Source organism: Scyliorhinus torazame, chromosome 28 (genome assembly GCF_047496885.1).
Source record: "Scyliorhinus torazame isolate Kashiwa2021f chromosome 28, sScyTor2.1, whole genome shotgun sequence".
Classification (NCBI taxonomy): domain Eukaryota; kingdom Metazoa; phylum Chordata; class Chondrichthyes; order Carcharhiniformes; family Scyliorhinidae; genus Scyliorhinus; species Scyliorhinus torazame.
Window position 1 is genome coordinate 15,335,911 of NC_092734.1, and position 13,505 is coordinate 15,349,415.

A 13,505-nucleotide genomic window follows, 5' to 3' on the forward strand; every position below is an offset into this window, starting at 1 on the left:
GTGAGGAGTTTTCCTCTCCCAAAGTAATGTTCTACCATTCAGGAAAGAAAATGCAGATTGGGCGTTGTCAGTCTTACTGCTGAACAGAATGCATTGTGCATGCAATGGCGAGGCACTGTCCATGTAGGATTAATCAATCAAGCCAAGATCACGAAAAGTCATACATGGAAGGGCAGCACGGTGTCGCGATGGTTAGCACTGCTGCCCCACGGTGCCAAGGCCTTGATATCGATCCTGGCCCCAGGTCACTGTCCATGTGGAGTTTGCACATTCTCCCTGTCTGTGTGGGTTTCACCCCCACAACCTAAAAACTGTAGGCGAATGGCCCACAAAATTGCCTCTTAAATGGAAAAAAAGAATTGGGTACTCTAATTTTATAAAAACAAGTCATACGTGATCTTTCGCGGAGACAATCACATCTCCCGGTCTACTACTAGCCTTCTGAAGTTAAATCTTTTTGTGTTGCCAATACTAAAACCACAAGGAACGATGCATTTTTAATGGGAATATATTCCCCAGTAAAGTCAAGTTGCCATAGTCCCAGTTGACCACAGACTGGTTTTCCCTTGAGGGGAGAGCTGACTGGTGGTGATTTAACCAGCGGATCACCACACCTCAGTGAGGTGCAAGGTCGAAAAGGTGCGGCTTTCATGAATAACTTCAGCCGGTACGGGTTTTGAAAGTGCGCTGTTGGCTAAACCAGCTATCTAGACATTGAGCTAAACCGGCACCCATACTGCACACTTTCCCATGCTGCTTAGCTTTGGGCGCCACTGGTAAACTTGGGTTAGGTACCATCCTGACTTGGAAATATGTTGCAGTCCCTTCATTGCTGCAGGGTGAAAATTCCGAATGCCCTGTTCAAGTAACATGCAAGCATCGTGACCACAACAACTGCAAAAGGTTGAGGCATTGCTGTGTGCCATCTGGGATGGCCACTTCCAACTAGGTACAGAGAAACTCACAAAGCTTAGCGGGTAAAATGGACAAGCCAAGACTCAGGCAGTCTCAGAGCCTGAAATGCATATTTGTAAGCAAGAAGTTCAGGCGGTATCGAAACTCCGTCCAATTAGCATTTTAATGGGGCCGATTAGCATTTGATGGCCCATCTTGACCAAAACAAAGGACTGGTGCTCGAGCAGCTGGGACAATCTCAGACATTTCGGTGCCACTCCCTGTTCAAGGGAAACGCAAACAACGGGGTCAGTGACCGCTTGGGACACACCCAGCCATCCAGATCCCCGCCCATTTATTGGTTAGGAATCGGAGTGATCAGGGATCACCCAATTAGTGGGGCCCAAACCGGAGGACCGCCCAAAAGAGCGCGAAAACCCCCAAGTATAAGAAGAAGAGTTCGCCATATGTTCGCTCTCTCTTGGTCCTGGTACCCCGGTCACGGCCATCTCCAAGTGCAGCAACGCCAGAAGCGAGTCCAAGTTCAACGCTCGCTGCCAGACCGATGAGTCCAGCTCAGCAGCAGTTACTCCTTCGGACTCGATAGATCCAGTATCGAACAGCGGCCACTGTTTCTCTGACCTAAGCAGGGTGCCCGAAGTTAAGTACAGGTTGTCTTAGTCGATAGGTGTAGTTAACTAGTAGTGTTTATGTTGCATGACTAATTGTGTGTAAATAAAGTACCCTTGACCATGAACTAACTAACTGGTGTTTGGCTCTTTGATCGATAGCCGGTTGAAACTTATGGTGGTATCATTTGATACCTGCCGACTCTAAGCATTAGGACATAGACAACATAGAAAGAAGGGCAAATTCACTGAGTGCCATAATTGGAACAGAGCCATAGAAAAGACAGAAGGAAAAAGTCACAACAGCTGGTGACACCCATAGCCTGAAAATTAATTTCAAGAACCTGGAGAGAGAATGCTGTCTACCAGTTTCAGCACTTCAGTTGAACTGAATTGGGAGGATAGGTGGTAAAGCAATAATACAAAGCAAATTTGGAATTGGAATCAATCAAGTTATATTTAATCAGAATTACATTCACATCTGCCCACAATTAATGATGCTAATAGTACTATTAGTTTTGCCTTCACCGCTGCCCAATTTCTCCATCTTCTTCACCACTTCGTAGCCTTCTACGACCTTACCAAATACAACATGCTTTCCATTTAACCTGCAAGATTGAACAAAATATTAGTATCCAGAACATCTTTCATAATTAATTAAGTAGTAAGTCACCATACAATTACCATGGAGTGTGTGCAGTGCAGATAAAGAACTGGGAGCCATTTGTATTTGGTCCAGCATTGGCCATGGACAAGATACCTGTAAGAGCAAGATGACAAGAATTATTTCCAAAATGTATTCAGCTTCCTTGCCTGCATAACTTGCATTATGTATTGTCCCAAAGTTATCATAGCCCCAGGTGACCGTAGGCTGCTTTCCCCTTTGAGGGGGAGAGCTGACTGGTGGTGGTTTAACCGGAGAATCACAACACCTCAGGTAAAGGATAAGATTGAAAAGTTATTCACGAATAACCTCAGCTGGTATGGGAAATGAACCCGCGTTGCTGGCCTTGTTCTGCATCACAAGCCAACTGTTCAGCTAAGTGAGCTAAATTGGCCCCAGTCCCAAAACATAGCAAAATGTTAAAATGCACATTAAGGACTTGGGAGAGGAAAGAACTCCTGCATTGTGTCCGACCCTGTTAAGAGGAATTAATAAGGAAATATGACTGAAGGTCAGCAAGGTCAGGTTTGCAAGCAGATTTAAAAATGGATAGAAATGTAGCTTTTGAACTCAATACACAACTTTAAACTTGTTCACATGCCTTCTCCTATATTCCTCTGCTTGACTGACAAGATTATAGGCTCAGTTTTGATAGGAAGATACATAATAGCTGCTTTGGTCTTGAATTCACTGCTTTGCCCAGTGCAGACCTGGTGCATACCTGGCTAAGGAGATCCACAGCTGAGTGTCCTATTGGTGGGGCCCAGTTTACCTATGCAAGGTTGGCACTGAAGTGGCTTCCTATTACAAAACTCCAGTGCAAAAATCCTATAATAAATCTGTGGCCCTGCGGACATGAGTCGCTTCCATTATTCATAAAATTGTAGCAAATACAGCTCAAAACTGAAAATAATTTAACTCATAAAACTGTTCATAAAATGACACTTGGGGGAGAGTTGGTGCAGACTAGATGGGCTGAATTGTCGCCTCCTACACTGTCAGTATTCTATGGACAAGGTGCAGTATACGAGAAGAATGAGGGGAGATTAAATTGAGGTATATAAGGTGATAAACGGTATGGATAAAGTAGACAATGAGCGGATTGGGACATTCTAGAACGAGAGGTCATAATCTTAAGATAAGAGGCAGTAAATTTAATATGGAGTTGAGGAGAAACTACTTCTCCCAAAGAGTTGTGAATCTGTGGAATTCATTATCCCAGAGCGCGGTGTGCTTGGAGAGAGTAAATTTGAGGACTTAAGAGAGATTTTGAATTAGTAATGGGTTGAATGGTTATGAAGAACGGGCAGAACGGTGGAGTTAAGGACATGATGAGATCACTCATGATTGAATGGCGGGGCACTCGATGGGCCAAATGGCCTAATTCTGCTCCTATATCTTATGAACATATAATCTTATGTGACAGCTCCAAACTGCACCTCCTCAGATACTCTTCAACAAGCCGAACCACACAATTGGTCATGCAGAGCAGCCCTCCCACACTGAACATCACAGCCATTTGAAGCCATTTTCCCGGTCTTTAAAATCGACCGCTTCATGCATCTGACCACCATATTCCCCAATAAACTCAACTTCAAACTACTTCGTTCCCACCCCAACCATGAAAACACCTACCAGCCCCTGTGTGCTCCAGCTTGAAATTCTCATCCTTAAACTTTTCACCGTAGATCGACTTCCCACCAGTGCCATCGTGCTTGGTGAAGTCACCACCCTGAACAATTTAAAGTTGAACAGGTAATGTAGTCATTTACTCAAACAGGTGAAGAGATATTCCCAACTAGATACAAAATAACATTGCTCATTTACCTGGCACATGAAATCAGGAATGATTCTGTGGAATATCGAGCCCTTGTAACCAAACCCCTTCTCACCAGTGCACAAGGCACGGAAATTTTCTGCAACAAAGTCATTCAGATTAAGAGCTCACCTTTTAATAACAGAGAATTTCCTCATCTCAGCACAGTTAGCTTCTGGGACTTACCTGCAGTTTTTGGGACCACATCAGCCCTGAGCTGAAAGACAAAAGCCATGCACAACATCAGTATTCATGCATAATAATATTTTAAAAACAGCTGGTCACTTTTCCCACATTGCATGGAGAAATCTTTTAAAATCCTTCAAGTACACAAGAACAAGTTTCATACAGACTAATTGTAATCGCTCGAAATAGGATATAATTATGTGACCACACCTGATTAGTACCTGCCCAAGATTTTTCAACTTGCAAATCTCAACGTAGTCCTGTGGTCTCCTGCAAATATTGAGTCTGGAAAACACTCATTTTAGAAAGAGTACTAGCTGGTCAATAGAAACCCATCATTCAGCTCAGTGGGAATAAGTAGTTCTGTAATCCCACTCCCCCACACTTATTTTTGAGTCTTTACCCACTGGCGCATTTGTAAACTTGGGAGTCAACTTCACCTGTAAACTAATGATACCCACCATACCTCTTCGCCTAATGCATCATTGAAAATGTGCCATTCAATCAACCAGTGCCTCATTTATGTGGTGTCCAAATAAATCCCTGCTACATACCAACTACCCAATTCTGTATGAAGAATGTCACCAGTTCAATCACATGCTTTAGTCACTTTGTGAATGAGGAAGGCCAGTCAATCCAAATTAACTTGTCCATAAAAAGAGTGCTACAGTCCCTCACTTCTATCATTTCACTGTCTCCAGACCTTTTGTCGCCATGCAGGGAAAGATCATTATTCCTTTGGAAATTACTGTGCACAGTAAACATAGTACACTCACTGCTCTCAAATCACTCTGCACGGGGGAAACACTTGCCCTATTCTCTATTGGTCCCTACACGCAGTAACAAGCACAGTCCTAAACTGAACTTACAAAAAGTGTAAAATACGTGCATCACGAGTCTGCATGCAGCAGCCTTCTGTGACAAGTATTGAAGAATTAAGCAAAAAAAAAAAGCCGACCTTGAATCAAAATGCGTGACTAACTTTGGCCATTTCAAAACACTTGGGGGCGGGGTGGGGCAATGGGTACAAATGTTTCCCAAGCTTCATCTCAAAGAATTGTTGGCCTTCAAACAAGGCAAAAAGCAGTGAAATTGAATTGCACAAACCTTGTTGCCCTAAAGCTTTCCATCATTGGAGTCTGCCCTCCAGCATATTGTAGACTAACTAACAATAGATTGATCACCTATTAGACAATAACTTAATTGCATCATGCAACAGGATGGGAGAAGACAAACTAGATGAATGGTGGCAAGAAAAGATCAGCAACCTCACCTGAAAGGGTAAATGTTTCTCTTAACCTGAAATAGTAGATGTTTTCAGCAGCTGTAGTATTTAGTGATGACCAATGTGCATTTGCAATCTACAGGGTTATGGACCAAGAGCCAGAAAGTTGGATTAGACCGGATTGTTTATTTTAAACACAATGAACTCTTCCTATGCTCTAAATTTTCCATCCGACCAATTGATCGCCATTCTTGCTGTGGTTTTCCCCAAATTAATTGATTCACCGTCAAGTGGATCCAGATAGGTTTCATTGGATTTGGCGTAGTGTTCGGATGCCGGGCAAGAACCTAACAATTTGCAATTTGGAAAACTGCGAAGAAAGGATACTTGGCCACAAGAGCGATAATACTGACCAATAGGTATCTTTGTTAAAACAAGCTATAATTTAAACAAAGAATTCATCACATTAGCAACAGAGTAATAGCTTTACTGTTCTTAAATAAAAAGGAAAAACTTTAACTTACTCCCTACACCTGCAACTATATATATTCCATAGAATTTCAACAGTGCAGGAGGCCATTTGGCTCATCGAGTCTGCATTAGCCCTCAGAAAGAGCACCCTACTTAACTCGCCCTATCCCCGCACCCCACTTAACCTGCACATCTGTGGGCAATTTAGAATGGCCAATCCATCCAACCTGCAAATCTTTGGACTGTGGGAGGAAACCCGCAGACAGTCACCCAAATACTGTGAGCAATTTTGGGCCCCACACCTCAGGAAGGACATACTGGCACTGGAGCGGGTCCAGCGGAGATTCACACGGGTGATCCCAGGAATGGTAGGCCTAACATACGATGAACGTCTGAGGAGCCTGGGATTATATTCATTGGAGTTTAGGAGGTTGAGGGGAGATCTAATAGAAACTTACAAGATAATGAATGGCTTAGATAGGGTGGACGTAGGGAAGTTGTTTCCATTAGCAGGGGAGACTAGGACCCGGGGGCACAGCCTTAGAATAAAAGGGAGTCACTTTCGAACAGAGATGAGGAGAAATTTCTTCAGCCAGAGAGTGGTGGGTCTGTGGAATTCATTGCCACAGAGGGCGGTGGAGGCCGGGACGTTGAGTGTCTTTAAGACAGAAATTGATAGATTCTTGATTTCTCAAGGAATTAAGGGCTATGGAGAGAGAGCAGGTAAATGGAGTTGAAATCAGCCATGATTGAATGGTGGAGTGGACTCGATGGGCCGAATGGCCTTACTTCCACTCCTATGTCTTATGGTCTTAAGGCCAGAATTGAACCCAGGTCCTTGACATTGTGAGGCAGCAGTGTGCCACCGTGCTGCTCTAAGGAAGCCAATATAGTTCAAAGACCACTTATAAATAAAGTTAACAATCAGGTTTCCTTGCTTTTTTCTGTGCAAAGACTTTGGAGAGAACCTTTCAGGAGCCAGCTGAAGCCCTGTTTTGTCAGAATAAAATCCTCTAGCACAATGCAAACTAGACACAGACCTAGCTCTGCCCTTAATTACATCAGAAGGCATTCTTCGGTCTCCTCCCATTAAGACTTCCCATCATCTGTTTATCGAGGACTAAGTACCATCCCACAAATTATCTACACCCCACTTCCATGCTCGGTGCGCACCGCAGGGGTTGGATTGTTTTATCGCCTCCGTTTTCACATTTTGATTTGATGTTAAGTTACTGTTCCTCTTTATTCTTTTTGGGCTGTGCTCCTTTTAGGTGCGGCCCCTTTTAATTTATCCCTCCGCTAATTGCTGTTCTTCTATTTTGTTGATTGGTCCCATAATACAACAAATACAATATCACCCAAAATCAAAACAATTAGACATCGATCTTTAAACAGTTAAATGTTTAAAATCAATTATCTCACTTTTATGAACCCTTAAAATCACAGTTTTAGCATGCATACTGTATGCATCTCATCCAGTTTTTAAAAAATATTACTGCAACAAAATATAATATATACCTATTTCTGACATTCACGACAACACCCCAGAAATTGCAATGGAAGTTATCAGAATCGTGGTCATTGCCTCTCTGAAATTTTACAACCAAGACACCTGAGTAGGCTCAGAGGGACAGTCCTCAACCTGCGGACTGTCACCACCAGAGCCCACAATCATGAAATGAGTGAGAACTTTTGCTTTCCCACTGTGGTATTTGAAATAGACTTTGCTCAACCTACAAATTACTGTAACAGTGATTTATTTTTAACGCATTTTTGTTTCTTGGGGGGGGGGGGGAAAGAGAGAGAGCCCCAGTGTTCTCCATGCAGTGAATACTCAGTGAAGCATGACTGTTGCCAGCAATTGCAATACCATCACATTACGGGCAGCACGGCAGCATTGTGGTTAGCACAATTGCTTCACAGCTCCCGGGTCCCAGGTTCGATTCCAGCTTGGATCACTGTCTGTGCGGAGTCTGCACATCCTCCCCGTGTGTGCATGGGTTTCCTCCGGGTGCTCCGGTTTCCTCCCACAGTCCAAAGATGTGCAGGTTAGGTGGATTGGCCATGATAAATTGCCCTTAGTGTCCAAAATTGCCCTTAGTGTTGGGTGGGGTTACTGGGTTATGGGGATAGGGTGGAGGTGTTGACCTTGGGTAGGGTGCTCTTTCCAAGAGCCGGTGCAGACTCGATGGGCCGAATGGCCTCCTTCTGCTCTGTAAATTCTATGATTAAAGGGCAATAGAGCAGAAATTCACTTTGCCCCACCGCTGACCACAAATTCAGAGCCATGATTTGCTTTTACCCCATTTCCTCAACAAATTAAAGGAGTAGTTGTATAAAAGTTGTCCCCTCCCTTTGGCGAGTGCATTTGTGCAAAACAGGAGTGAGTCTTGAAACTGCTCCGAGAGCGCAAAGCCCAGGAGCCAGACTCACCTCCATCACGATCCGGCCCTGGGGTTCGCCGCCCGCAGAAACGTCCAGGAAAACCCGGGGATTGCGGTCGGCCTTCGAGCTGCACCATCGCGGTCCCTTGGCAGTCGCCAGCTGCTGCCTGCACAGGGCACTGGCGCCTTTGCACCAATGCGGGAGATAGCGGGCAGCGGGCATCATGGCACCGAGGGGGAGCTGTCAGCTGCGCACGCGCCCGGGGAGGCAGCTGTCAATCAGTGAGAGGGGCGGAAGCCGCCTCTCCGGGACCGGAAGGGGAGGAAGCGCGGCATGTTGGCAATCAGAGAGCGGGGCGGAAGCTACCTCCCCGGAACCGAAAGGGGCAGAGCTCCGGCTGATTTGGTTCATCTCCTCACTGCCTCGCTGAAGGTTGCGGCGCCATCGATAAATGCGTGGCAAAGCGGCGGGATCGGGGATGGGGACATCGAGGAAGGAGAGATGGGGGATGGGGAGAGATTGGGGATGGGGAGAGATTGGGGATGGGGAGATTGGGGATGGGGAGAGATTGGGGATGGGGAGAGATTGGGGATGGGGGGAGATTGGGGATGGGGGGAGAGATTGGGGATGGGGGGAGAGATTGGGGATGGGGGGAGATTGGGGATGGGGGGAGATTGGGGATGGAGGGAGATTGGGGATGGAGGGAGATTGGGGATGGGGGAGATTGGGGATGGGGAGAGATTGGGGATGGGGAGAGATTGGGGATGGGGGGAGATTGGGGATGGGGAGAGATTGGGGATGGGGGGAGAGATTGGGGATGGGGGGAGAGATTGGGGATGGGGGGAGATTGGGGATGGGGGGAGATTGGGGATGGGGGGAGATTGGGGATGGGGGGAGATTGGGGATGGGGAGAGATTGGGGATGGGGAGAGATTGGGGATGGGGGGAGATTGGGGATGGGGGAGATTGGGGATGGGGGAGATTGGGGATGGGGGAGATTGGGGATGGGGAGATTGGGGATGGGGGGAGATTGGGGATGGGGAGATTGGGGATGGGGCAGATCAGGAATGGAGGGATTGGGGATGAGGGAGATCGAGCTAGGGGGCAATCGGGGATGGGGGGGATGGGGGGAGATTGGTAAAGAGAGAGATCAGGGATGGGGGAGATAGGGGAATCGGGGAGTATCAGGGATGGAAGGAATCGGGATGGGGGATCAGAGATAGGAGAGATTGGGATGGAGGATAAGGGTAGATGGAGGACATTGGGGATGGGGGAGATCGGGGGATGGGGGATGTGAGCTAGGGAGACCGGGATGGAGGATAGGGGTAGCTGGGGAGATTGGGGATGAGGAAGGTAAGGATGGGGGAATCAGGGATGAGGTGAGATCGGGGGTTGGGGAAATCAGCCCAGGATAGGGGGAGGTCAGGAATGAGGCAGATGGGGATGTGGGAGGCCAGGGATGAGATGGGGAATCAAGTGATGGCGGGACTGGGGATGGAGAGTTCGAGATGGGGGGTTGATGTTAAGGGAGGGGGGGTTGATGTTAATGGGAGGGGGGTTGATGTTAAGGGGAGGGGGGTTGATGTTAAGGGGAGGGGGGTTGATGTTAAGGGGAGGGGGGTTGATGTAATGGGAGGGGGGTTGATGTTAATGGGAGGGGGGTTGATGTTAAGGGGAGGGGGGTTGATGTTAAGGGGAGGGGGGGTTGATGTTAATGGGAGGGGGGTTGATGTTAAGGGGGGGGTTGATGTTAAGGGGAGGGGGGTTGATGTTAAGGGGAGGGGGGTTGATGTTAGGGGAGGGGGGGGTTGATGTTAAGGGGAGGGGGGTTGATGTTAAGGGGCGGGGGGGTTGATGTTAGGGGGAGGGGGGTTGATGTTAGGGGGAGGGGGGTTGATGTTAAGGGGAGGGGGGTTGATGTTAAGGGGAGGGGGGTTGATGTTAGGGGGAGGGGGGGTGATGTTAGGGGAGGGGGGGTGATGTTAAGGGAGGGGGGGTTGATGTTAAGGGGAGGGGGGGTTGATGTTAAGGGGAGGGGGGGTTGATGTTAAGGGGAGGGGGGTTGATGTTAAGGGGAGGGGGGTTGATGTTAAGGGGAGGGGGGTTGATGTTAAGGGGAGGGGGGGTTGATGTTAATGGGAGGGGGTGTTGATGTTAAGGGGAGGGGGTGTTGATGTTATGGGGAGGGGGGGTTGATGTTAATGGGAGGGGGGGTTGATGTTAAGGGGGATGGGACGGGGGGTTGATGTTAAGGGGAGGGGGGGTTGATGTTACGGGGGGGTTGATGTTAAGGGGAGGGGGGGTTGATGTTAGGGGGAGGGGGGTTGATGTTAAGGGGAGGGGGGTTGATGTTAAGGGGAGGGGGGGTTGATGTTAATGGGAGGGGGGTTGATGTTAAGGGGAGGGGGGGTTGATGTTACGGAGGGGGTTGATGTTAAGGGGAGGGGGGTTGATGTTAGGGGGAGGGGGGGTTGATGTTAAGGGGAGGGGGGTTGATGTTAAGTGGAGGGGGGTTGATGTTAGGGGGGGGTTGATGTTAAGGGGAGGGCGGGTTGATGTTACGGGGGGGTGGGGTAGATGTTAAGGGGAGGGGGGTTGATGTTAAGGGAGGGGGGTTGATGTTAAGGGGAGGGGGGGTTGATGTTAAGGGGAGGGGGGTTGATGTTAAGGGGAGGGGGGGTTGATGTTAAGGGGAGGGGGGTTGATGTTAATGGGAGGGGGGGGTTGATGTAAGGGGGGGGGTTGATGTTAAGGGGAGGGGGGTTGATGTTAGGGGGGAGGGGGGGTTGATGTTAAGGGGAGGGGGGTTGATGTTAATGGGAGGGGGGGTTGCTGTTACGGGGGGGGTTGATGTTAGGGGGAGGGGGGGTTGATGTTAAGGGGAGGGGGGTTGATGTTAAGGGGAGGGGGGGTTAATGTTAAGTGGAGGGGGGTTGATGTTGGGGGGGTTGATGTTAAGGGGAGGGCGGGTTGATGTTACGGGGGGGGTAGATGTTAAGGGGAGGGGGGTTGATGTTAAGGGGAGGGGGGTTGATGTTAAGGGGAGGGGGGGTTGATGTTAAGGGGAGGGGGGGGGTTGATGTTAAGGGGAGGGGGGGTTGATGTTACGGGGGGGGTTGATGTTAAGGGGAGGGGGGGTTGATGTTAGGGGGAGGGGGGGTTGATGTTAAGGGGAGGGGGGTTGATGTTAAGGGGAGGGGGGGTTGATGTTAATGGGAGGGGGGGTTGATGTTAAGGGGAGGGGGGGTTGATGTTACGGGGGGGGTTGATGTTAAGGGGAGGGGGGTTGATGTTAGGGGGAGGGGGGGTTGATGTTAAGGGGAGGGGGGTTGATGTTAAGGGGAGGGGGGGTTAATGTTAAGTGGAGGGGGGTTGATGTTAAGGGGAGGGCGGGTTGATGTTACGGGGGGGGTAGATGTTAAGGGGAGGGGGGTTGATGTTAAGGGGAGGGGGGTTGATGTTAAGGGGAGGGGGGTTGATGTTAAGGGGAGGGGGTTGATGTTAAGGGGAGGGGGTTGATGTTAAGGGGAGGGGGGGTTGATGTTAAGGGGAGGGGGTTGATGTTAAGGGGGGGGGTTGATGTTAAGGGGAGGGGGGTTGATGTTAAGGGGAGGGGGGTTGATGTTAAGGGGAGGGGGGTTGATGTTAAGGGGAGGGGGGGTTGATGTTAAGGGGAGGGGGGGTTGATGTTAAGGGGGGGGTTGATGTTACGGAGGGGGGGTTGATGTTAGGGGGAGGGGGGTTGATGTTAGGGGGAGGGGGGGTTGATGTTAGGGGGGGGGGTGATGTTAGGGGGAGGGGGGTTGATGTTACGGGGAGGGGGGGGTTGATGTTACGGGGAGGGGGGGTTGATGTTAAGGGGGGGGGGGTTGATGTTAAGGGGGGGGGGGGTTGATGTTAAGGGGGGGGGCGACCAGCTCGCTTGCCGCTCCTGCCACCACCCCCTCCCTCCCCGGGGGGATTGGGGGTAGGGGAGGCGGGTGGTCCAGAGCCATCCCGCCGCACTCACCTCAATAACGACGCGGCCCAGCGTGTTGCCGCGAGAGGCGATGTCCAGGTAAACTCGTGGCTTCTCACTGGTGGCCATGGCGAGGCGGCAGCGATCTGCCCAACACCCGGCGCCGGTGTGAGGGGAAAGGCGGGGCCCGGCAACCTGCCCCATTACTCCATTGGCTGACAGCCAGCGAGGGGGCGGGGCCCGGCCACATGCCCCTCAACTCCATTGGCTGGCAGCCAGCGAGAGGGCGGGGCCCGGGCAACATGTGCTTCAACCCCATTGGCTGTCAGCCGTCAAGGGGGCCGGGCTCGGTTACCTGTCCCTCAACTCCATTGGCTGCCAGCCAGCGAGGGGGCGGAGCACGGGCCACGTGTGCTTCAACCTTATTGGCTGTCAGCCGCCATGAGGGGGGCAGGGCCTGGCCTCCTGCTCCTCAACGCCTTCGGTTGGCAAGCAGGGCGTGGCCAGAGCGACCGTTATTTCTGAGGGCGTGGCCAGAGCGACCGTTATTTCTGAGGGCGTGGCCAGAGCGACCGTTATTTCTGAGGGCGTGGCCAGAGCGACCGTTATTTGCCCCTCACGATGAGGGTGGGGCACAATGTGCAGCCCAATGTCAACAACAACCTCCCTGGGGCACAGAGCAAGAGAACCCGGCCATTCGGCCCCTCCGCCCTGCTGACTTTGGTCTTCTCAGTGTTTAACAGGGGAGGCCGGCCCATGGCAGATGGTGGCGGGGCACAGCTGGGTGCCGGCTGCGGGGTGTTGTTGTTTTTCCGCTTGCCGTGTAAACAAGCCTCTTGTTATTGTCACTGTGCCACGGTCCCGGGGGAGGGCACCCGCCCTCCAAGCCACCGACCTTGTTTACCAGGCTCCGCGAAGAGCGCTTCCCAAAACCTATGGCTCTATTAAAGACTAAGCGCGCGCGAGAGAGAGCAGCCAGGCCGTGGTGAAACCGGCCCGAGGCAGTCAGCCCTCGGTAGTGGGCGCGAGGCTCCGGGATGGACCTCGGCGGAGAGCCCGGGCACGCCGCGGCGGCGGCGACTTCGGTTGGGCCGGGTGGAGATGCGACGGAAGCCTTCAACACCACGAGCGGGGGTTCTGATCGGAGCGAGCCAGCAGGAGCCGTTTCCGCGAGCGCAAGAGCCGGCTGGCAAAGGATTTCAGGTAACCGCCAGAAAAGGGGAACACTCTTGTTTAATTTCACACGGCGAGGTTGTTGTGATCTGGTACGTGGCCCCT

General features: G+C 50.4%; 1 protein-coding gene across 2 annotated transcripts; it reads right to left on the reverse strand.

The window, feature by feature from the left end:
* Nucleotides 1-1,954: 1,954 nt before the first annotated feature.
* On the reverse strand, nt 1,955-12,427 carry LOC140403543 (peptidyl-prolyl cis-trans isomerase-like). 2 transcript variants are annotated; one of them, XM_072491533.1, is made up of 6 exons: nt 12,279-12,427; nt 4,190-4,220; nt 4,015-4,103; nt 3,823-3,919; nt 2,208-2,283; nt 1,955-2,131 (listed from the first exon to the last, which is right to left on the reverse strand). In XM_072491533.1, exons 1-6 carry the CDS (start codon nt 12,354-12,356, stop codon nt 1,999-2,001), a joined length of 504 nt encoding a protein of 167 aa, XP_072347634.1. In that variant the 5' UTR covers nt 12,357-12,427; the 3' UTR covers nt 1,955-1,998. The 2 variants fall into 2 exon arrangements, with proteins under 2 accessions (XP_072347634.1, XP_072347633.1); XM_072491532.1 differs by lacking the exon at nt 12,279-12,427 and adding an exon at nt 8,319-8,544.
* Nucleotides 12,428-13,505: the final 1,078 nt, after the last annotated feature.

What these genes read in the sequence shown, in the direction of transcription:
- LOC140403543 (XM_072491532.1), bottom strand. Translation starts at nt 8,495, where the DNA reads ATGATGCCCGCTGCCCGCTATCTCCCGCATTGGTGCAAAGGCGCCAGT. An exon ending in TTCCTGATTTCATGTGCCAG is followed by an intron (nt 3,920 to 4,014) that starts GTAAATGAGCAA and finishes TAAATTGTTCAG; the next exon opens with GGTGGTGACTTCACCAAGCA. An exon ending in TGCACTGCACACACTCCATG is followed by an intron (nt 2,132 to 2,207) that starts GTAATTGTATGG and finishes TCAATCTTGCAG; the next exon opens with GTTAAATGGAAAGCATGTTG.